At 39.1% G+C, this 23,838-nt stretch overlaps 1 protein-coding gene across 1 annotated transcript in view; it reads right to left on the bottom strand.

Annotated features, from left to right (window-relative positions):
- Nucleotides 1-788: 788 nt before the first annotated feature.
- Nucleotides 789-23,838, bottom strand: part of tgfbr1b (transforming growth factor, beta receptor 1 b) — an 84,369-nt gene continuing 61,319 nt past the window's right edge. The window contains exons 6-9 of the mRNA XM_030397824.1: nucleotides 23,633-23,789; nucleotides 14,839-14,963; nucleotides 14,458-14,588; nucleotides 789-4,479 (exon numbers count right to left, since the gene is read on the bottom strand). Of these exons, the coding sequence (XP_030253684.1) occupies nucleotides 4,354-4,479; nucleotides 14,458-14,588; nucleotides 14,839-14,963; nucleotides 23,633-23,789 (539 nt within the window). The 3' untranslated portion in view covers nucleotides 789-4,353. The remainder of the gene's footprint in view (nucleotides 4,480-14,457; nucleotides 14,589-14,838; nucleotides 14,964-23,632; nucleotides 23,790-23,838) is intronic.

Genomic DNA, 23,838 nt, shown 5'->3' with positions numbered 1-23,838 from the left:
AGAGCTCATCAGTAAAATGAGCTGCTGCAGTGGGGTGCACGTCCATAGATGGTGGCTGACAACAACTTTTCAACATACTTTAGCAAATCTTTGAGAGGAGTGCCTACCAAATGACAATGGGCTGGGCTGCATCCAAGCAACATGGCACAGAATGATCAGATTCAGGCAATCTGAGGATATTTACATCCAACGGCAGCTCTCACCTCAACTCGGAGAGCGAGGTGGACAACTAATTAGCAGCACATTAATACATTATGTATCCATAAAGAAAAGCAATGGAGAAAGACAGACTGACCAACATCTAAACTGCCACACAGGTAAACCCCTAGGTGGTTCAGAAGTGCACTTATTGCTGAACAATCAAGAGGGATATCTTGGAGCAAATCGCTAGAAAATCTTATTTACTGAATCTATTAATTACTCATTGTCTGCAGTCATTTTGTGCATTTAAACTGAATGGAGACTTTGTTTTGACCTGTGGTCTAAAAGACAAGTGCTTTAAACGGAACTTAGACACTAGCAAATCTGTAAAATCTAATCAAATGGGTTTAGATGTATGGCAATTTTGGCAACAGGACACTTGACTGAAAACAAGTGTTAAATCAGGTGCTACATATATTTTTTTGTTCTTTAGATAGAATAATGACACTACCTTTATCATAGTAATCAATCAATCAATCAATCGTATATATATATATATATATATATATATATATATATATATATATATATATATATATATATATATATATATATATATATATATATATAAAATAAAAAACCCAAACAAAAACAATAAAACAAAAAAGAAAATAAAAAAAAGTGTAGATCCTGACTCTTATGCGTTGGTCCCTTAAGGCTTGCTAAGCTGAAATGACAAAATTGTCCATTTTACGCATATTTTTTTCACCTTTTGTTTTTCGTAAATGTACATTCTAGTAGAAAAAGACCTTGCCACACAAAAAGAAAAAAAAATACACAACCTGGAAAACCTATGGCTTAGTAAATATCCGTTTGCTATATTTAAATGAATGTACCTCATTTTTGTTGATTATCCTACAAAGAAGAAAACGCTTGAAAGTTGATTTGCACTGCTGCGCTGTCAATAGCGCAAACATATGAAAAGAACGAAAATCAAAAATCCAAGAGTTTACATTTATAGGGCAATATCAGTAATGCTTACAAGTCTTTTTTAGGCTCTTTTCAGAAGCCGCTGTGAGCTTTTGTGGCATCATCTTTCCAACAAAACACAGTTTGAGGTGCTGGAGCTCAGTTTCCAGACACTGTCCACCAGGAGGAGAAGCTGTACAATGACTTGTTGCTGAGGTGGGGGGTGGGTTGACGAAATGGCACCAGAGGGTCGGCTGGGTTGTGGGTGCTGTGACGTGCTGTGTGTTGCTTTCCGTCCCTACTTGGGTGTGCATAGTAAGAGCTTGCTGTATGCTCGCCATGGCTTCCACAGGCATTCCCAACACACACGCGCTCAGAGCTGCATACAGGCAAGAGCAAAACACTCCACAGCAGCCGACATGAGAGGAGTTGGGTTTTTAAAGCACTGGCACTTTCCGGTAACAGCTGGCTTGGAAGGCATGGTGGCAGCTGATTGTTGGTGTTGTTGTTCTTGCTGTTTGTGGTTTAGCAGAGCAGAGTATAGAAAATAGACACATTTATCTACTGTATATTGCATATGTTGCAGCATGTTCGCCAAAAATGAATGAGGTCATTATGTCCAGTTTAGTTTTGCAAAAAAGATCCCCTGCCACCAGAAAGAAAATTTTAAAAAACACAATAAATTAAACTGACCAGTCCAACTCCCTCCCAATGCGGAGGGAGACGGGGAAATACAACAGTAACAAATTAAAAAAACAGGTGCAAAACTGTTGCAAAGATGAGAGGTTCTGCTAACAACTCAACTATATGAAGAACAGATGAAGACAATGTTTGTCTGGACCCCACAGGGCAGCTTACAGACCGTCCCATAACCCCCAGGTCCTCGCTTCAGTTCCCAATGCTACTTTATAACAACTCCAGAGTAGGGCTGCAAACAACTTCACCCCAGAACTGTTTACTTTGTGAAACCATCTTTACCCTCTAAAATACTATTGGAAGAGGATGAGACACTGTTAGCTCCGAGATTCAGAAGAATTAACAGCCAGTGACTGTCTGCTCATTTTGCAACTCTGTTTTCAAGCAGCAAACCAATGGCCAAGAAATCAATAGGTGAATATGGAAAAAAAATCCTCAACTTTCATGTATTTCACCAAGTATGTTTAGTAAAATGTGCAGTGCATTACCAGAATGGAAAACATTTTTAATTTCTTTGGGTTAAAACCACTGGTTGATCATCTATTCTCTTCCGACTTCCAACACATTTTACAATTTTTGACAGGAAACTGCTCTACTCATTCTTTGTACATGGAAGCCACAAATGGCTATAGTAATTTCAATTTTAGAAGAAAACCTACTATTTGAGGACTAAAATGTAATATACCCTCAATTAAATGCTGACATTTACACACCACCAAATGTATAGCACAGAAACAATACATTTTGTCTAACTTCTGTCTTAAGTTGATATGGTGAATTCTCTTCTTGTCAAAAAGCGCAGAGAAGTGCTTCCAGATTTTTGGCCTTACACAGCTGTGTTTTATGTGATAGGACAAGAGTCTCTGTACCTTGGAATGGAAAAAGAGATGTTTTTCATTTAATTCTGTCATAAAAGTAGAATTTTATGTTGTGTGCTTATGAAGGATTTTCATGTTGTCAGTCAAATATAACACAATCCAGTTTCTATTACTCCAAAGGTCAAAAGTGGGCCATTCAAAAAAAACTTTTGTTGTCCAAAGGGGAATCATATGCATTCACTGTTGGCTTGAATTGAGAATGATAGTCATTAAGACAACACTCAATATAAGCGTATCCAACTTCACAAAGTTAACAGCCTGAATCATCATTTTCATTTTAGGGAAGATGTCATAATGTTTTAGACTGTTATCAAAAAGATTTGAAGGATACAATCTTTAGTCATTGCAACCACGTTTTGGAATTGTCTGAAGTTACACGAACAGAAAACGTGATGTGATTTTTTTACAACTAAGTGCTTTAATTCGTTGGATGGATGATAAACCCCATAGAATTCAGAGTACGATTGGCAGATTAAAGGGTATGACCAGGCCACCTGGTGTTATCTGTATTAAATATGTGAACGCCAAATCTGGTAGGACAATGGTCCAATGGAAGGTTTACCTTTGCATCTTGAATTTATAGTGCCTACATTTCACCATTCCAGTTCTAGCAGCCTTACATTTCAAGGCAATTTCAAGTCACATTAAATCAGATGGACAAGTTAATTATTTAAGTGCTACAAATTAAGTGGTGAGAAATATCAGGAATATTCAGCAGTGACTGAATTTTCTGAATCTTTAAGGCATTTTCTTTGCGACCATACATGTACCAAATATGAAATAAAGTACATCTCTCATTGTAATGAGTAATGTAAGCTCCTGTATTGGTTCACCTGAAAACATGACACGTGTAGGAGGATTACACGCGGTTACATTCAGATATGAATGCATTGGGCTGCTGACAGATCACATGAATCTGATGACTCGAAAGATCCAAGTTTTTTTCAAACACATTTTTTTGTTGGAAATGAGGAGACTTAAATATTCCATGGCAAAAATCATAATTCCAAGATGTAAATGAGCAATTTGCAGCCCTACTGAAGAGTAGCTCAAATCTCTGAAGTGAAGACTGAAATGCTATTATACAAATGAGGGGGTGATGAAAATTATTATGATGACAGGAGATGAGAGCGAAGCTGCGGTAGCTCAAAGGCCCCCCAGTTGGTTCCCTGTCTGGCCTTTTGTTTACCTGATGGGGTCTGAGCTCCTATTGGTGGGCGTGTGATGAGTGGTAGAGGCGGACCTTGAGATGAAAACCAGTTGCCCCAATGGGTCTTTCAGAGTGTTCATGTGATGAATGTAGTAAAGGAAGATGGAGAATAATGAGGGGAGGCTTCCTTTGATGCCTCTGTTATCCTCTTCAGACACAACCATCCTTCATTAGATCCATCCATCCAGCCCATGCATGTATGTTTGTCTGCTCGGTGCAACACACGCACATGTGCACACGCACACACACACACACGGTTCCTCAGTTTCAGCTACAGGACTCATCAGTTTATGGGATAGAAAAAGAGAGCACAAGAGGAAAAGAAGTCCTCATTTCTCATCAAACCAGAGGGGAGAAACACTTGATGAATAATAATGAAGATAATAATGCTATAATGCTTATGATATGGATGCGAGTCAGAGGTGTGTGTGTGTGCGCGTGTGTGTTTGGTAGTTGTGTCTACATCTTGATTCCCTCCTGTTGGCTGAGCTGAGACAGGGTTTTCTTGATTCGGAGAGCAGTGAGTCGGGCGGCACTGTTGGCATACCAACACTCCCTCATTATCTTCGCCATCACTCGCAAGGCCTGCAGAGGAGATACAACAAAGGTTAATATGACTAGATTACAACATGATGTTTGAACAGTTAAGAAATAAACTTGGCTGCCGTTCTACATATAAATAAGACAATTGCAGGTTTGTTGATGTGGGTTTTATGCAGTCATGAACTTTAAATTTGAGTTTTGAGCAAATTCAAGTTAAACCTGGACTGTGTTTGGATGGGTTGACCAACACTTAAGTCAAAATCTGAATGTCACCATGATTTGTAAGGTTCTGAGCTTAATTCATTCTCCCATTACATTCACAATCAACATGATTCCTTCGCAGCACAATACGTGTCAATTTGTCTTTTGGCATTCTAACATTGATCATATCCCTACACATTTTTGAATCCATGTCCTTCAAAAACTACTGTCTGTCCTGGTTTCATTGAACTACATTTCCATTTTCAATTTGGATCTTCATGATCTGTTGTTATCAGATCAACAGCTGATTTTCATAGGGTCCAACAAAACTTAACATTCATCTCATTACTAACTTTGGTATGTCTTCCATTGAGGAATTGGTGAGCCTGTGGAACTTAATGGGAACCATTCCATCTTTTGAGCATTGACCCTTAACTTCTCTGCATCAAAAAGACTGGTGGTGCCAGAATTCAGAATCGTAATTCTGATAAACATTTTAAATCATACAGTAATTCCTACTTTTTTGTCCTGATTGTCCAGTTTTAAATACTTTTTGTTCACATTTATTTCCTTATTTGAAATCTCTGAAAAAACAAGCAATAAACACATTTAGCACGTATCCAGTGCTGCTTTTCCATCAAAATGAATGGGTCTACGCGGGTTTATTAAATACGGGTATACCCGCTAAAGATTGCCCATTGACCCCAGTCACAATTCCTGCAGGCAAGGCAGCCCGTCTGTGATTTGTATCTGAAGCGTTATGTTTTACCTCACTGGCGTCACATTTCATGTCACAAATGCGTCGCAGTTGAGAAAAAAACAATAGACCGATTGAAAAAAAAAAGCACAATGCACTATCCTTATTCAAGATAACCTGTTGCTAAACCAGAAGTTAGCTGGCTCTGTTGGTGAGCCTGGTATTGTCATAGCATGGAAGTAGAGCTTTTTTGGCTTCAAAACACCAGTGAGCAGCTTTCATAGGAATGAACGGGCTCCACCTCCAACACTGTGTCCAGTAATAAAAGGCCTTCATAGACCACATCCCAAATTCCTTCCACCACCTGATGTTGATAACGCGTCATCACTTTGCAAAACGGAATTTAGCGTGTTCACCCGGGTCTTATGTTTAAATCAAAGACAAGCTGAGGTGCTTTGTGGAACTAGCTCAATTAATACAGTATCAGTAGGTGACGCACTGTTGGCACTTTCAAGGGAGTTAGAAATAGAGTGGACTTCTTATTTAACATCTAATTCAAACCACAATAAAATGTAGGCAACGGTGTCAGGACAGAAAAGCTAATAAATACCAGTTGTGCTTTCTTAAAAGGTGCATTAATTAAGCTTCCACCACTTCCAAGGTGTGAAATTGGTTAAAATAAATTGCTTTAACCTGATGTTTATCAGCCGTTGTTTCCTGACCCCTCGACCTGCTTGTAATCATAGTTTTACAGAAAAACCAAAAGCGTAACACACCAAAAATGTATCTGTCCTTTTTGTACTTAGTTGTTCTACAGTTTTTCTTATTAAATTTTTTCTAGGTTTGATGTTTTCTATGTATTAAGAAGGTCTTTCCTCTTGCCTCACTAAAGTGGTGAATTTCAACTACATCTATACGTTTAAAGTAGGCTTTGGAAGAGGGTAGAGGCTCAAGTTCATCTCCCTTCGCAGGGCTGTAAACATCATCTGGTATGTATGAGTCAAAATGTCTGTGTGTGTGTCTGTCACAGCGTCTGTCTGGTGAGATGCTAGCGCTCCGTCTATGGAACTTCCTACAGTGCTCATTAAAACAGCCGCCACATTCCAGTCCGCCATTCATCGGATGGATTTGTACCAACTCTACACTGTTACAGACAAGCAATCAGACAGAGACAGAGACAGACAGACACAGTCTTAACATTACCAGTCTCCTTCAGCAGAGCAAACTGAAGCTCATTTCTTATAGGATTTCAGATTCAAATGCTTTCAGACTCTGCTCCATTTACTTTAATCTGCCATTGTGATTTATAGGCTTAAATGGTGGAATGGGGAGCAGACTGAAAAAAGTCTGTCCTGGGTATATCACAATGTTAAAACCAGCCGCTTTGAGCAGCAACACAGAGTAACACTTAGACAAGACTTGACTCTGAATGAGTGGTTCTTACACCAGGGGATCTTAATTTTCTGTCAAGGATCTTCAAAACAACCCGCTGTAGACCCCATGGAGGGTGTTTTGATCACATTTAGACAGAGGGACCCATATGGGAACATTTCAGTTGTTAGTGATGATTTGCATAAGTAGCTGGACAGTATGAGCACCTGGAACTGGCCAGAGCTCTGAGGTCAGTCTCATCAACAGTAGCTTTTGCTAGATAGATACTGAAGACGATCATGTGTGTGTCCATACATCCAAGCAAGCTAAATTGTTGTTCACACTACTTGATATAAAATATACAGTATGTATGGACGTGGTGTGGCGGTGTGATGTAAATAATGCAGCATGCACACAGTTAGATGCAGTGCCAGTTGAGTGTTGGTGCAACTTAATCTGAGAGAATCTTAATCTGTGTTTGTAATTTATTTCCAAACAAATATATGATAAAGGGTTAGGGTTGGTAAATGTCATCAGTGTTGTTTATTGGTCTTAATCTGAATTATAACATCACACTGAAAATCCAAAAATGAAAATAGGATACAATTTTATCAAAACACAATTCACATTTAATTCTGACTGTGTGTGTGTGTATGCGAGTATAAAACACCCATGGTTTATATTTATCTATGTTTGTGCATGATTGCTGTTTCAAAACATATGGTCAGTTTGTACATGTTTTAAGTACACATTGCATAAGCAACTACTCTGTATTTCAATATGTATGTAATATACAGTATATGTAACAAGTATCAAGTTAATGTGACTCCTGAGCAGTTATTTCAGGGAAACGTGAAATAGAAAGTTATTCACGAATCATCTGTGTTGGCATTTGTATTCCTACACTTTACAGTTATTTTCTGTAAAACAACATTTGCAACATTTGGTACACACTATTTTTGGAAGCCTTACTTTACATGAGAGGGGCTGATTTTAACTTCTCTAAGTCGTTGCTGAGGTCTGGTAGCTTATATAGAGTTTTTTTTTTCGCCAAAAGACAAAATGTTGCAAAACACTTGAGAGGAGCACTATAGCAAAACATGTGATCCAAATAAGCAAAAAGAAAAGAAAAAAAACTTAACAAATTCTGGGTTTTTTTTAACACTAAAAGAGTGCCACACTCTCCATCACTCCCCATTATCATGGTAATAATAGATTGAGTTGGGTTTAACAACACTCCCAGCGTCTGCTTCTGCAGGTAGTCTAGTGCCAACTCGTTAAACCTGTTGTCTGTCTGGAAGGGTGTCATTGCTGCAGTCTGTGGCTCAATGTGCACTGCTGTTGTGTGAAAATGAGTGGCTCTTTCTGTGTGTATGATGTGTGTGAGTTTACCTCGAGACCAGACAGTGAGCTCAACCACATATTCTGCATGAGCAATGTTAGGAAACAGTATTAACACAGAAGGTGGCCTAGCAATTACTGCAGGAAACAGCATAGACTCTCCATAATTAACAGATGTTTTTGTTTTGAGCGAGTAAATGCAAATTTCTGGGTTCTGCCTGACATAAGAATGTAGAAGAAAATAGCAGGGATCACTCAAAACTGCCTTAGTTTCTGTGTTAAATTACTTTGTAGATCTGTTTATTTTCTCCATTTAAGTAAAGGTTTAGCTAACTAATTAAATCCGTAAGGTATGAACTGTATTTTAAATCCACCTTGAAAGTAAAAGGTTAGAGCTACCATGTTATGGCATTCACACGATTGACCTATTAAGCTGATTATAATGAACACAAAGTTCTAGCCGCGACAATAGTAATAATAAAAATGGATGTTGCTGCAAAGAAGCTACACGTTGGACACAGTGGAGACTCCACACACATTAAACCCAGCAACACAGAAGATCTCTACCATCAGCAATGTTTCAAGGTAGACACCCATGATAAGAGTCAAATGTGAAATATGGTCACAATGTCAAAAATCAATAATAGCCTGAAAATCGTTTTTTCAGACATTTATAATATCATAGTAACACCAACTTTTGACCGTTTGACTATAAAATGTCATCACTGCATCATTTTATCATATATAAGACATCTGTGCAAAATGTTGTCATTATTAGTGAATGAATTCTTGGGTTATGGCCAAAAACACATTTTGTGAGTTGACAATTGTGCCACATGTAATAAAATTCCCTCAAGTAGTTCCCGAGATATCACGTCCCTGAGAATAGGTTGGACCTAGGGACGGACAGATGTACAACCTGAAAACATAATGAACACCACTTTACCCTGCACGGCAAAGCAAGTCAATATGAAAACGTATACGTTATAGAGGATGGACCTGTCTTAATGTCTCAATATTGAGCCTTAAATAAGGTTTGTGTATGGGTTCATTGGTAAAATGTATGTTTTTGTAATCTGTTATAATCCTTGTCAATAAAACTTAGTTTAGAACATGCTTTAGCTTTGCAGAGTTATAAAAGAACACTTCTTAGTAAAGTACACTGGGAGCTGAAAGCTAATGGAAGAAAAGGGAACCCTGAAAATCAGTCCTCTGTTGAGATTCCACTGAAAAGATAAAGATGTAGAGAATACAGCCTTCATGGTTTAGTTAACACACAAGGTAGTGATGCTGCTAAGCTCACTGTAGAAAGTACCTGGGCAGAGACCACAGGAGCCGTTTTAAAGTCCACATACTGCCTTTGGCTCGGAAAGCTCATATTACCCCATGTTTGGTGGGAGATTTCCTAGGATCTTCTTTGGGGCAGAGTTGTGACTATATGATTGTTATTCTACAAACAAGCTTTGTGTATGACCAACCAAGAATTTGAACCTTTAAAAAAACACAAAAAAACAATACACTCACAAACATCCTAGCTGTCTGGATGCTGCCAGACAAAAAGGTGGCTGAGGTCAAAATACAAGTTGAGTTCTGACATTGCGTGATGAGCATTTATATCTAGCTTTAAGATGTGTGTGGGCAGCAAATATGGCTGGTTATAAGACAGTCTGCATTTGTAAAGAATACCGCAGAGGTAGAGAATATGTGATCGCATAGGCTGACTCAAAGCCAACTGACCAGAGCTGGAACTGAATCTACTATCATGCAACATTATTTTGTGGACGACAAATGTGCATACACAAATGTCGAGTACTTTTAAACTAACAATCAATCTTATAAGAACTGAAAAATCTCAGTGGTAAAGAACATTGGAGTTCTCATGGGGAAAAAAAGAGATGTGCACATTATTTCTATTTCATGCTCTCAAATCAGTTAATTGTGCACTTACTATGAATTCCCCCATTTCACATACATCTGTACAAAACAAATAGCCTAAATCTTAACAAATCCATTAATCCAAATAGTGATACGAAACCTAAATTGTCCACGGCCTGATAAATGTCTGTAGAGTGCTTCATTAGCTTCCCTGTGGTATAGGTGCTGACGAGTATTGCTTAAATGTCAAATGTTGCATCACAGTATATATAATAACGCCACTACAAGGAACTTTCATTTTTCCTACCTCTGGACTACAGAGCAGCTTCCTTCCTTAGGCTGTAAGACTCCACAATTCATCCTCAGCACTTCGCCATAAAAAACTGTTGACATTTATGACTTATCCAAGCTGGAAAAGAATCTGAGCTGGGAGCAGGTATTGACCATAACAACAATAACTGACCAATCTTCTCACTGATGGTCATTTTTACTTCATGGGTCATATAGAGGCATCATTATCAAACTGAGTTAAAAGTTCCTTACAGTATGTTTAAAGCAACAGTAAGTAACTTTTGTTTACATTAAGCTAACAGCTTTAAAATTAAGTTGATGGTACAGTGTCTAGAAAAAGAGTGAATGGTGTCTGTCATTTGTTTCTGCTCTATGTAACATCAGTGAGAGGGTAGGGTCACTGATGTTACATCATGTTTACTTCAACATACACATTTCCAACACACAACACCGTTATAGTGTAATGAGTTTTTTTGGAGTAGGCACCTACATAATGTCTGACAAAAAGTTACAGACCTGGGATTTATATTGTAAACTGTGGTGCTGTACTCAAAAACTGTGGGGGCGCCAGATCGCACAACATGACAATTTCTACTCAATGTTGATTTAAGGGTTCTAATATGCAATAATCTTATGCCATTTTCAATTTGAAACAATGAATTCTGAGCCACAATGCAAAAAGACAGCTGCTAGCTTGCCGTCCCCCCATAACTAACTTTTACATCTTATCGCCATACCAATCTGGGTTCAGACCAAATTTCTCTACAACCACTACTCTTCTAAAACTCACCAATGATATATTCTATTTAATGGACAATAATATGCATACAGGTACAATATTTATAGATCTTACTAAGGCTTTTGACATTGTTGATCACAATCTCCTCCTTGACAAACTATGCTATTGGTCTCTCAAAACGCTCTTTATTTTGATTCAACTCATACCTTCACAACAGATGTCAGTGTGTCTTTTATCAGGGCAATCAGTCAGATTTTATGCTTATAGAAAAAGGGGTACCTCGAGCTTCATCTTTAGGGCCGTTGCGCTTCTCCATCTTTATTAGTGATCTTCCCCAATCTGTTATTGTCATATCCAATTATATGCAGATGATACTGTGATTTATTGCTCCAAGCCTGACATCTCATAGATTCAGAGTACATTACAGGCTGATTTTGATGCTGTCCAAAAATTGCTTTCCTTTGACAAACTTCTACTGAATAAGAAGAAGTTTTATGGGATGTTGTTTAGTACTAGATCCAATTCTTTGCACTTGAATAATTGGTCGATTAACTTTTTAGATGGGACACCGCTTGAGAAAGTGGAGGAATTTTAATATTTGGGTATCTGGCTGGACTCTAAACTTTCTTTTAAGACCCATATTGACTCACTGGTAAAGAAAATTAATTTTACCCTACAGGTCAGGAAAAGAATTACTTCCCAGTTGATATTACCAATACTAGATTATGCAGATATTATCAGAATACCTCTGAAACAAATCTTCGTCCTCTCACTGTAGCTTATAATAGTCTCTGTAGATTTGTTTTGAGATGTCCTTATAGAACCCATCACTTATGTGGTGTGATTGGCAAAGGACAAAAAATATCAGGAAAATATACGACTCCACTATGTCTCTCTTTACATTTATTTTGTCCCGTTGTCAGCTTCAGCTAAGAAAGAAATAGTTCCCCAAGATTTTTTAGTAGCAGCGGTGCTCTGAGTCGGTAACCTAGCAACACTAGGGGGGCCCGGGGGCATGCCCCCCCTGGAAGAAAATTTTGAGAAATAACCCCTTGAGCATTAGATAACTTTTTTACCCTTATTTTCTTTATCATTATATTTTTTTTATGGAAACATAATCTGTTTCAGAAGTCAGTGGGCCACATGACATGGAAGCTATTAATATTCATATAAAATAGAGGAAGTACTAAATAACAATAGGTGTGTCTCATTCGTCCAGTTCAGTAATACAATCTACTGCTGGATTGGAGTCACTGGGCCACATGACATGGAAGATATCGAAAAAACTGCAATACATTTGTATTAATATATTTATGCCAAGTAATTTAATGACGGTCCCTAAAACAGTCTCCAGTGATTCAGCGCGAGGCTCTGGGAAGTGAGCTAACTGTCCTCCTGCTGCTAACACTGAGCGAACCTCAGTAAAGTCGCAGCTGGACCTGAGTGAATATCCGCCGAATATCCAACCTGAAACTAACTTCACCCCGCTTCGATGAGTCGCCTGTTGCAGCCTTTGAACAGGATGACGAGGATTTCAGTCACTCAACTTAAACGGTGTCTTGTAGAAATTATACAAATAGCAGTAATGACAATCATAATCGATTTCAAGATAACTTAAGGTGTAGTGCTTTCACTGTCTGCAACTTAAATTCGGCCTTGATATTACACCGACAAAAATCATATCTTTTTTTTTTTTTGCGGCGGCGCTGAAAATCCAGCAGCAGAATGCATATGGGGAAACACTGACACATCAGATAACCTTCAATTGCACACTCTTTGGTGGAGCTCTGCTTTGAACTGGTAAACACCTAAAGCAAGAAGACATTTTCACTGGTTGCAATTTATCTTTAAATGTATATTTTTTTAACTATCCTTCCTACCTAAAACACCTGCTAATTCTATATAGGTCATCGCATAGTCTAAGGCATACGGCCCATCCTTATTTCTTTGTTCCGAGAATTTTTAAGGAAACTGGGTGACGTGCCTTTAAATTTAAAGCTCCATCTGATTGGAACAACTTGCCTGGCTCACTTCGATCCATTACCTCATTTCATTTCTTTAAAACATCTGTTTTCATTTATCTCCAAACAACCTGCTCTTGCTTCTAATCATATTTGAGATATGGAAGTAATCCATCTCAAATGTGTAGATGCATGTTAATGTATCTGCATGGCTATGTATGGGTATATGTATATCTATATACATCTATGTACATTTACTGTATGTAATTCTGGCATTATGGGGGGGAATCAGTAGGCGTGGGAGTGGTTAGGCTTAGGAGAGCTTTTGTCTGTGTATGAGTGTATTTGTGTTAATTGGCTTTGTGTACTGTTTTTTTCTGTACATCTGTGTCAAGGACCCCCTTGAAACAAGATGGTTCATCTCAAGAGGTTTATCCTTCTAATAAACTTACTTAACTAACTAGAGAAGACACAACTACCTGGAACTTTACCTACCTACAGTAATTTGATGACCCAAGTACAGTAAGTTGCTTACAGTGCTTCGATAAAAAATTCAAAAGTCACTTGTAGGACTGCCGAGTCTATAAAGGAGAGACAAAATTTATAGAACGTGCTCAGGAAGTTAGTAAAGAATCAGATGGGCTGGATTGCATGTTGATGCACATAAGCACTGGGATAATAAGTTATTGTTTAATGCGTTTACAGATTAACTAGTTACAATTGGTGATGACTTGCTTGTTTGGGGTGAAGTATAGAGCAGAGCTGAAGCTTTTTATAAGCAGAGTTTGTATTTACCCATGTTGCACACTATCAAGTAGTGTGACCATTAGTCACAAGTGTTGCTCTATAGCCAATCGCAGATATCGCATCTCCTCTTCACTAAGAATAACTGAGCTGCCAATCATTTCCTCTGAGACGCTGTGTATGCCTACATATGGACAGTTCACACCATGAAAGCTTCGCTCACAGAAGACCACTAACAATGAAAACACATCAAACAGTTATAGCTTCAGAGGGCCAGCAAAAAGCCCTATCAACCATGGTATTTTAATATAATTATTAAGGTTTAACATAAATAAACCAGACGTTCTCCAAACCTTATGTTCATGCCTCTGCCTTCAAATAGCTGCTGAGATTTACTCGAATCAGGTCAAATGAGATTGTAATGACTCCCAATGCATTAAACAAACCAATACCACAAGTGTGTGCCTCTTTGTGTGTGTAAAAGACTGTTAAAACTGAAACCAGAGACAGGATACAACACACACGCCTACTCCTGCCACAAGCTGAGTGATTGGTTCCTCTCTGGGGACTGTGGAAATGAGTGTGCTGTGTATGTATCATACAATTGAGCAGTGTTATTGAGAAGGACTCCAGGGCTTCAAGGTTCAGACTTACTGCTGGATACAACTGGCCTACTTAGGCTGAAAATAACAGAATTCTGGACCTTGGCAGGACTGTAGGGAGTGGTGTACTCCTACAGACACTTCTATATGAGGGATAATTGTGCTCTAAATTGTAAGGATTACACTTTTTTGTCCTACCTCACAGCTCTGCCAGCGGTTGGGAATGTTGGGCCGAAGCTTTTGCTCACAAACCACCTTCCTCATCTCCTCAACTGATGGATCTGACTGAACCAGGTCATAGTAGGGCAGCTGGTAGTCCTCATGGATGCCTGACAGAAAAAAAAACATTACGTTACAATGGCTCCACATTAAGGTGGCCTGCATGTTACATGTATACATCAGTGTGTCTGATAATGCATCCTCCCTTCATCCATGAAGATACTGGTATGTCAATATTTCCATAATTAACTCTTCATCATTGCTCATCATTAATCTGTCAACCTCTCCTTCTTTCCATTTAGCCAATGACTTCTCCCCCCCACCCGCACCCCAACCACCCCCCTCTCATTTGATACTTACCTCCCATAGAGCAGCGGCTGGCGATCTCCCAGAAGACCAGGCCCATGGCGTAGATGTCAGCTCGCTTGAAAGACTCAAAGTGTTTCATGTTTATGGAGTCGTCCAGGACCTCTGGCGCCATATACCTGAACAGAAAGACACAAACTGTTATCACACTATTTTTTGGTTCTTAACTAATTTTTCGACAATTGCAATTATTGTTACATAAGTACACAGTACATGATTTCATGCCATATATGTTTCCCAAGTAAAGAAATACACTTTGTTAAGAAAGGGCATAATCATCTGATCAGTGCTGAGTTTTGACACTCAGACATGACAAGACAGCCTGGAACAAAGTGGAGAGGAGTATATGAGCTAGAAAAGTACAAAAACTTGCACGAGCAGACTATGACAAGCTGGTATTATCTGGACCTTGAACAGCACTTTGGCCTTCTGACATTTCTTTACATCCAGAGGATTATTTTGCAAAGGGGGAAATAAAAGAGCAAAATGTTGGTGGACAGTAATCAGTTGGGTGTTAGGCTTCGGACTTAAGCTTCTTATAGCTAAGGTGACTTTTAGAGTTGTAAAAACAAAAACAGAAGCACGCTTATGTGTTTGTCTTTACGCCTGAGCTGCTGGCTTGGCTCTGTGTGAACAAACAACGGCAGAGAATTGGTGAACCACTGTGGTGGCGATAATGTGGTGACTCTTTGTGAAAAGGGCCATTGTAAACACCAAACACCTCTCTAGTTCCCAACCATCCAGTGTGAACGACTAGCTACACGGCTAACTGAGCTAGCAAAGGGAGGCAACAGTTTGCAGCAGTTAGCAGTTACTCTAGTGATATGCTGCCCCCTATTTGTTTTGAGTATACATTGGTTAGGTGTGTACAAACGTCCAAACACTGTAAACCTGTACTATTAGACAAGTGGTGGTACAATATTATGTAAAAATCAGTAAATAAAAGCTAATATTGTACATTATCAGTCATAACAGCTACCTTATCCATGGTGTGAATAAAAGCCTTTCATGGAGTTCATTTTATCCATACAGCCCTCTGAAGGCAGCAGGACAGATGTGTTTTGTTCTCTTAAGCCTCCAAATTGATAAGAGTCACATCATGATTAGCATCCATTACAGTCTGTGGTCCACTGAAACTGAATTGATTAAATCATGTGAAAAGAACACCAGGATCCTGCAAAATAACTACAAAAACACCGCCCAAAAAATTGATCACAACAACAGACCACATTCTATTGGGTGTTGAGTTTTCATCCCTGCTCGCAAAGAAATAATAAAAAAAGATAAAACAGTGTAATCAAATATCTTCCACTCTAGGCATAAAAGATAAAGTCTTAATTTATTTCTTTAACTGATTGATGTGAAAATAATGAATGGAAGCCTCTGTTAGCAAACTGCTGCATCACGGCAAGGGAAAGCACCACACTGTAAACTGAAGACATTAATAGACATTTGCTATGAAACACAGAGGAAGCAAAATATGTGTAAAACAGCAAGAGAGCAGCCTGATTAAATCTAAACAGCAAGCGGTCTAAATTTGAAATCATCATAGACAATTTTATGTACAAAGGATTCTGGGCGGCTGTGGCTCAGGGATAGAGCCAGTGTCCTGTTATCTGAAGGTTGCTGGTTCATTTCCTAACCCTAACCATAAACCTGCATGTTAAAGTGCCCCTGGGCAAGATTCTGAACCCCAAACTGCTCCTGATGTGCTGGTCAGCACCTTGCATGGCAGCCGCCACCATCGGTGTATGAATGCATGTATGAATTACTGCAAGTTGCTTTGGACAAAAGCATGTAATAAATGCAAATCTAATAAGCAAACTTCAATATTTGTTTATTTATCGCAAGTTATATCGTCATCGCAATATTGAACAGTGTTATCGCACATCGCAGATTTTCCTCATATCGTGCAGGCCTATTGCCCATGAAAATCACGTAGTCATCTGTAACCTCAATGGGCTGGAAAAATGTCTCATATCATACATCTGTACATGCAGGAGGACATCTCCATAACAGTTACTTTCCAGTCCATGTGACTTCACATTTACTCCTCTTGGTTTGTATGTAACATGTCAGACAATGAAATGGATTATTACTTAAAGGAAACAACATATAAGTTTTGTCTTTGGCCTATATGAACTGAACTACAGGTGTGAAAGTGACCATAGTATGACATTCTCCATATTTTACATTTACATTTTAGGGAGCCGGGAGCCAGGATTCGAACCAACTGAATATACTGAGCCTCATGTGTTTATTTACTGAGTGGATGCTATGCTTCATGTACTGTGTTTGCGTTGTATCATACTATGATACTATCTTGTATAATTATATACAGTGATTAAGCAGACACTTTGTAACATGAATGCAAAAACCAAATTATATGTGAATGTGTGAAAGCAGTCTAATACAAGTTGTGCGGACTCCTTTTCACATTACACTCAACTATTTCTTCAGAGGACAACATTCATTTTTTGTTTTACCTTGAAAGTAGAGACAATGATTAAAACCTCCACTTTTAAGCAAAGGTTAACAAGAATCCTTAAAATGCTCAGAAGAAAAAGGAAATCTGAACATTCACAATTTTGTCATAATTGGACATACTCTAACAGACATTACGCGATATAACAGAGCTCCATAACAGAGCTCCATAAATGCTACTAAAAGAACCTGGTGAAGAGGCTCTCAACTATTTAACAGCACTTTCTAATTGCATCTGGCCTTACTGGACCATTTCCTCACCGACCGATACCACTGCCATCTCTGGCTTTAACAATGACATCCTTTAAGATGGATAGCCAAATTATCACAATCACAGTCATCTTTATACTACTACTCCTAGTGCTACTATTATTACTAATACTAGAAAGTACATTGTCCATCTACAGTTTATAATTACTTAGTGTTAGTAAACATAAATTGCAAAGAGTTGAATGAAAAGATCAATTCCGCTCACCTGTCTGAGTAGTGAATATGACTTAATCCGTACACAAACTGAATGTAAAGATGGCAATTTAATATTCTAACATTTTGTGGTGGGGAGCAGCTGCCAGGCAACCAGTTTGTCGTTTTTATAAAAGTGAAAAATTGAATTTTACATGCTATTTCCACTTAATGTGTTGCGATTGATTCTATGAGAATCACAAAGTCAGCAAACATAACTATATATATCCGAGGTTTGCTAACCTGAGCTAACATTAGCTACTGGTCAAGCAAACCCCTATATGTGCTACACTATGAAAGAGGGTATTTTACTGCTAGCTGTATGATGTGTTATTTATGAAAAACAAACAACCAATGGTGTTGTTTTTTAAATGAGGATGGAGGGGATTCTATGATGCTTGATATGTAAAACGACTTTAATGTACAAAAGGCTGAAGTGTCTGAAAAAAAAGGACAGACCAGAATTTAGTGGTGCAGACAACATGTCTGGGTTTAAATGCACTAGTGCAGTGCCCGTAAGAAAAATGCATTCCTATAGAAAAGTGGGAGGTTAAGTAGCTTTTTCATGAATGGCCAAATGAGGCTGTGTTTGAAGGTGGGACGTCAGGGATATTTAGGTTTGTTGTGAAATCCGATATTCCAGGGTATAATTGGCCGTTTTTGACTATTTTTGATTTTGCCATATATTTCAATATATATTTCACCTTAAAAATTATTTACTTGGTGTCATTTTTTTCAGCACAACCTCACGTGTGACTGTACAGTTATTTTTTTATTTTGACATACTGTATTAACACAATGGACCTAAAATCACAAAAAAACATAAAATCCGAGTAGAAAGTTAGATTTTTTTACTATGAAAACCACAAATATGTTTAACAAACAATTTTTTATTACTTATAATGCAAATATAAATTGTTGTTTGCTAAATATGTGCATACATTTAAAACATTTACAAAGTTACATTTATTACTATTTACATTTAAATGCAGGCAATGCTCAGGTCTGCCTGAGCTCCTTCCAGATGAATGAAGAGCTGCATTGCCTGCTCCACATTCAGTCTCCTCATTGTTTTGATTCATTAAACAAAAAACCGACTCCACTACTCACTAAACACACTACACCAAACACTACATAACACACTAACTATTCACTCCAAACACGCTAAATGTCACAAATCTCTCAACTCTTAATATCGCTGTCTCTACACCGACCGTCGTTGCCTGTCATTCATCTGCCTACGTCCCTCCCACAACTTCCTGTTCCTCAACAACCAAACTTGCTGCTAGGACACTTTTGTGACAAAAGCCAGTTTTTACCAAATCTTCTGCACAGACACAAAGCAAACGTGACAGCAATGTTCGTGAAAAAGCGTGGCGGACATTATTAACCCCAAGTCCGGTTTTGGACGTGCCGGTGCATCCGGTCCATCGCCTCGATCGGGAGATGGGCCGTGTGGGCTAGCGGCTAGCAGCTAGCTACACACGAACATCCACAGATTCTGATTCCACTTTGTTGTCCGCGCGTCTCCGGATCTCCTCAGACCCGAACAGACTCGGTCCGGACTCTTTTAGTCTCATTAATACACAACAGTCAGTTTAGATGCAACGAACAGAACTGGACCGAACCGCCAGCAAAATCCTGCGCCGCTGCAGGTATAAATCTGCTTGTTTCTTAAGGTGGGGGGTGGCGGTGGGCTCTGCAGTGATTGGCTCTGGTGCGCACGTGACTGTAGTGGCTCCGGTGAACAATGCTAGCGAATTTGTAAAGCATTTATGAAATAATTTATTAACGGTATCATTGCAGTCCAAACAAATGTGAAGTCGCACACCCTTGAAACCACGCAGCGGCCACGTTGTAAGTCTCAGGTCAGTCTGATCCTGATCCGCAGAGGTATTTGAGGAATACACACACAGAGAGACAGACAGACAGACATTCCTTGCTTTTATAGAGAGATGTAGCTTTCATTATCATTGTATAGTTTTATTCAAACAACATATTGTCCAATTAAGTGGAACTTTCTTGTTGGACTGATTTTTGCATCTTGATAGTAGTTTAAAAAAATAAATAAAAAAAAGCAATGCTAGGGTCAGATCATCACTATGTAACATGGATTTCAACCAAGGCCAGACCTTCTGTCTGCACTGACTGGAGGCTTGCTGAATCATTTAGTGGCACTGTGATACGCCTGCAGCATCAAACCACCACAGAAAAACTAGAGGACACCACAAAGAAACTTTAATTACCACCTTTTGCATGTGTGGCTTCGCCCACTTGTCAAGTTGCAGTTTACATCCATGTCATCGTATTACAGAGCGTCTCTAAGGAGACAATTTTGCATTCCTGTTTTTTTTTTCTTGTGTTTCATGTTTGTTATCACAAAATGGAAATGGAAACATAACTAGTCCGCATCCTTAACTTCAACACCACTCACAACAGAGTTGTAGGCAACAAACACCTGGGACTACTGCAGTCATTTGATGCGGGAGTAGATGTCGTCCACACCAACAACAAAAGCGGGATGTTAGTGGGTGTTTGTTGGTTGTTCAGTGTTTCCTCTACATTCAGTTAGGAGTGGCGGCCTCGCGAGTGCTGAGGTAAACTAGATAACTATCTTGCTCAGTATCTACTCTTTGGAGTAGATTCCCCCCGCCCTCCCCCAATAACTTACCGGTGCCATCGACGTTAATTACTCGCGAGAGCGCGGCCTTGAAAGTGACATCACGTCAAGCACCCAGGCACCAGGTCAGAGAGTCAGAGGAGTGTCATCTTGAAAATAGGGCTACGACTCACCGGAGAAAAGGTAGACTTATTAGCTTAAGAAAACTTATAATAGATTTTATAAGTTCAATAGACATTCGCAAAATATTGATGGCCAGCTAAGGTTACGTAACATATCGGTAGCTTAATTAATTGGCCCGGTGCCAACTCAACTCAGTGTCGCTAATGTGAGTAAACTAATTGATAGCATTAAGCGAATATATACACGCCATGATGTAACTGCTGACTGCATTTTCAGATGAGCGTGTTCAAATATTTCTCAAAACCCAGAAAAATTCATTGTTCTGACCCTGGGTGCAATCTTTGCCACTGATTCTACAGCCCCATCAAGAAATTATTATTTATTGTTTTATTTTTATTTATTTTATTGTTGTATTTTTGTTATTATTTTTTATTTTTACATTCAGCCTTTAAAAAGCCCTTTTCCATGCCAGCCAGGGGGATTATGCTGGGCATAAAAGTAAAATCTGCAGTCAAATGTCATTTGTTTACACCGCCACTGCTCCCCGGAGAGCCTGCCCCCGCTGCTGAAAAACATCCTAGAGGAAACACTGTTGTTAATCTGATGAGAATTAGAGATGCAACGATCAGGATTTTTGGGGCCGATCACCGATCACTGATCACCGAAAGCAGTATCTGCCGATCCCGATATTGCCGATCACCGATCACAGCGTCAAATCCATAAATTTTTCTATATTGTTGTCTTGTGTAACTTTCATATATTTAATTAATGATTCTTCTTACACAACATTGACGTTGTATTATTAAGTATAAAAATGAGGAGATGAGAAAGTATCATGAATTGACCACCGTTTTATTGCAGGCTGAGGCAATGTGCAATATTTCACACTCTAGAGACTCTCTTAGAGACAACTTGGACTCAGCTTACATAGAGTAACTGTAGCTTACTAGTGGGAATGCATGCAGTCAGGGTGGGAACTTTGTCATTTTAGGGGCAAGTCCATTTGGCCTTCACTTTTTTTTTCCAGGGGCACCAAGGCCACATGACAGGGCACAAAGGCCACTGGGTAAAATGTGTTGATTTACCTTTCAGACTGATACCATAACATCCTAATTTATACTAAGACATGGATTGTGTATTAAAACATTTTTTTATACCAAAATCAAGTTAAAGTTACATTTGAAAGTAGTTTTTGTTAAGTAGGGTTAGGGTGAGGTGAGTTTTGTGACACCTCACTGAATATTAGTGTTATTGAATATTTCTCCTAATAGAAATTCCCCGAAATTATGGCAAAGCACATTTTTTCCAAACAAAAAATTGTAGAATAACCCGCAGGAGACCACTGATGTGTGGAGTGATTTTGGTGACACTACACTCTGAATAATACTGAAGTTATTGAATTTTTTGTAGTTTCTCTTTTCGATGTTGCACTTTGTAGACGGTCCCTGTGCCCTGACCATACAGACCAGAGTTAATGTCCAGACGCTCGTTTTGATGAAAATACGGTTGTAGCTCGTTGTCTTCCTCACTACGGTAGAAAAGAGCCGTCGTTTGTGTTTTAACAAGGTTTCACTTATGAGTTATTGATCCGGGAAGTTCGAATCTGTGAATATATTTCCAACTTTACCAGACTAAATCCAACCACATAAGTCAGTTACGTATCATGTCAAAACCGGCTGCGCTCGTTCGCTGTGCTGTAAGTTTCGTTCTTCTGTTTTGAGACGCAACTGCTGTTTGAGAGGCTTTCACCTGAGATCATCGTGATGATGAGACTCCACCTGCGCGAACTGCGGACTCACTGAAGTTACTGTGAGTGACTACTTTGCACTCAGGTGGCTGTAATTAAAGGCAAGCCCGCTACGCTGACCGGGCCAGGGGCACAGAGGCCACTGTGGCCGTACGATTAGTTTTTTTTTCACGGGGCATCAAGGCCAAAGTACGGGGCAACGGCGGCCATGAAATTCCCTCCTGGCATGCAGTTAATGCACTGTCTTTATACTTAAACGTCATCTGATCGGCCTGATGTGATCTATTTTGAGAACTCCGATCAAAACCGATAGGGGCATTATCGGCCGATTGCGATCGGTTGCCGATCGATCGGTGCATCTCTAATGAGAATGGGTATAAAAGACCACTTTTATAGGAGTGCAAAGGACTAAGAGTGCTTGGTCATGCTGGTCAATGAAAATTACCTGAAGCTCAATATCAAAAAAACAATTACCTAGTGGAGGACTACTGTTGTATGAGGAGGGAAAGGGCATTTGAAAGAGTGCTTCCAATGGCGTCAATGTTCTGCTCACTTTAAACCCTTGGGGCTAGACAAGTCTACATAGTAGAAGAAGAGATGTGTGGACAGAGACAAAGGGAGAGTGGAAGTGAGAAGCTACCTGTAGTTTGGACAATTACAAAGTCAGTTATTTAACAATAATTCAAAGGGATTTAGTTGGATTTACGTGTTTCTGCGAGGGATGTTCCAGGATTATATTTTCATGCTACAATCATAATTCTATATTTCTATAAAATCTATAAGTGTATATATTTATTATTGTAACAAATTCCATATGCAAGTTGACACAGGATTTATTTAAAGGTCAATGACAGCATAAACAATGCTATCAATGCTAGTTTGAGCACCAACTGAGACTGTTTCAGCCCCCTGCAATGACTTGGCTAACTTAAAGTGACAAGATAATTGATTATAACCACAGATGTCCTAATAAACCAGAGAGCTGAAATAGAGTCACCTTGTTTGAGTTTAAATAGTTGAGGCAGAAAGCCTGTCACTCTAATGGCCTGACTTCTATATTTACACCCCTATTCACTATGGCAACTTTTTCTGAGGCTCAAAGACATGCTGTGAAACAACACAACACCCGCTTATGATGACAACATTGCACCTGCCTGCAGAGCTGACATTATCCCAAAAGCACACCGATGTAACAGTGAAAGCTGGCCAAAATGGGCGACAGAGAAAGTTCCAATTACCTCTTGACAAACCACAGCTCACACAGAACAAGGAGAAGTATAATCCTGAGTTATTTGCTTCTGAAGAAATGTAACAAAAACCTTTCAAAAAGGGTATGTGCAGCACGTGGTTACCTTTTGGTTCCCACTCTGTGGTTTGGAGCGATGTCGATGGTGTCTGTGGCTGAATCATGGCGGACAGCTAGACCCAGGTCAGCGATGCAGCAGGTCCCGTTCTTCTTCACCAGAATGTTCTTTGACTTCAAGTCTCTGTGGGCAATAGCTGGCTTCCCTGGAGGCAGAACATCATACATTCAACAAGAGCCTTGCATTAACAGAAC

Source organism: Sparus aurata, chromosome 19 (assembly GCF_900880675.1).
Source record: "Sparus aurata chromosome 19, fSpaAur1.1, whole genome shotgun sequence".
Classification (NCBI taxonomy): Eukaryota; Metazoa; Chordata; class Actinopteri; order Spariformes; family Sparidae; genus Sparus; species Sparus aurata.
Note: the sequence above shows the minus strand (reverse complement) of the source record. Positions and strands in the feature narration are given on the sequence as shown.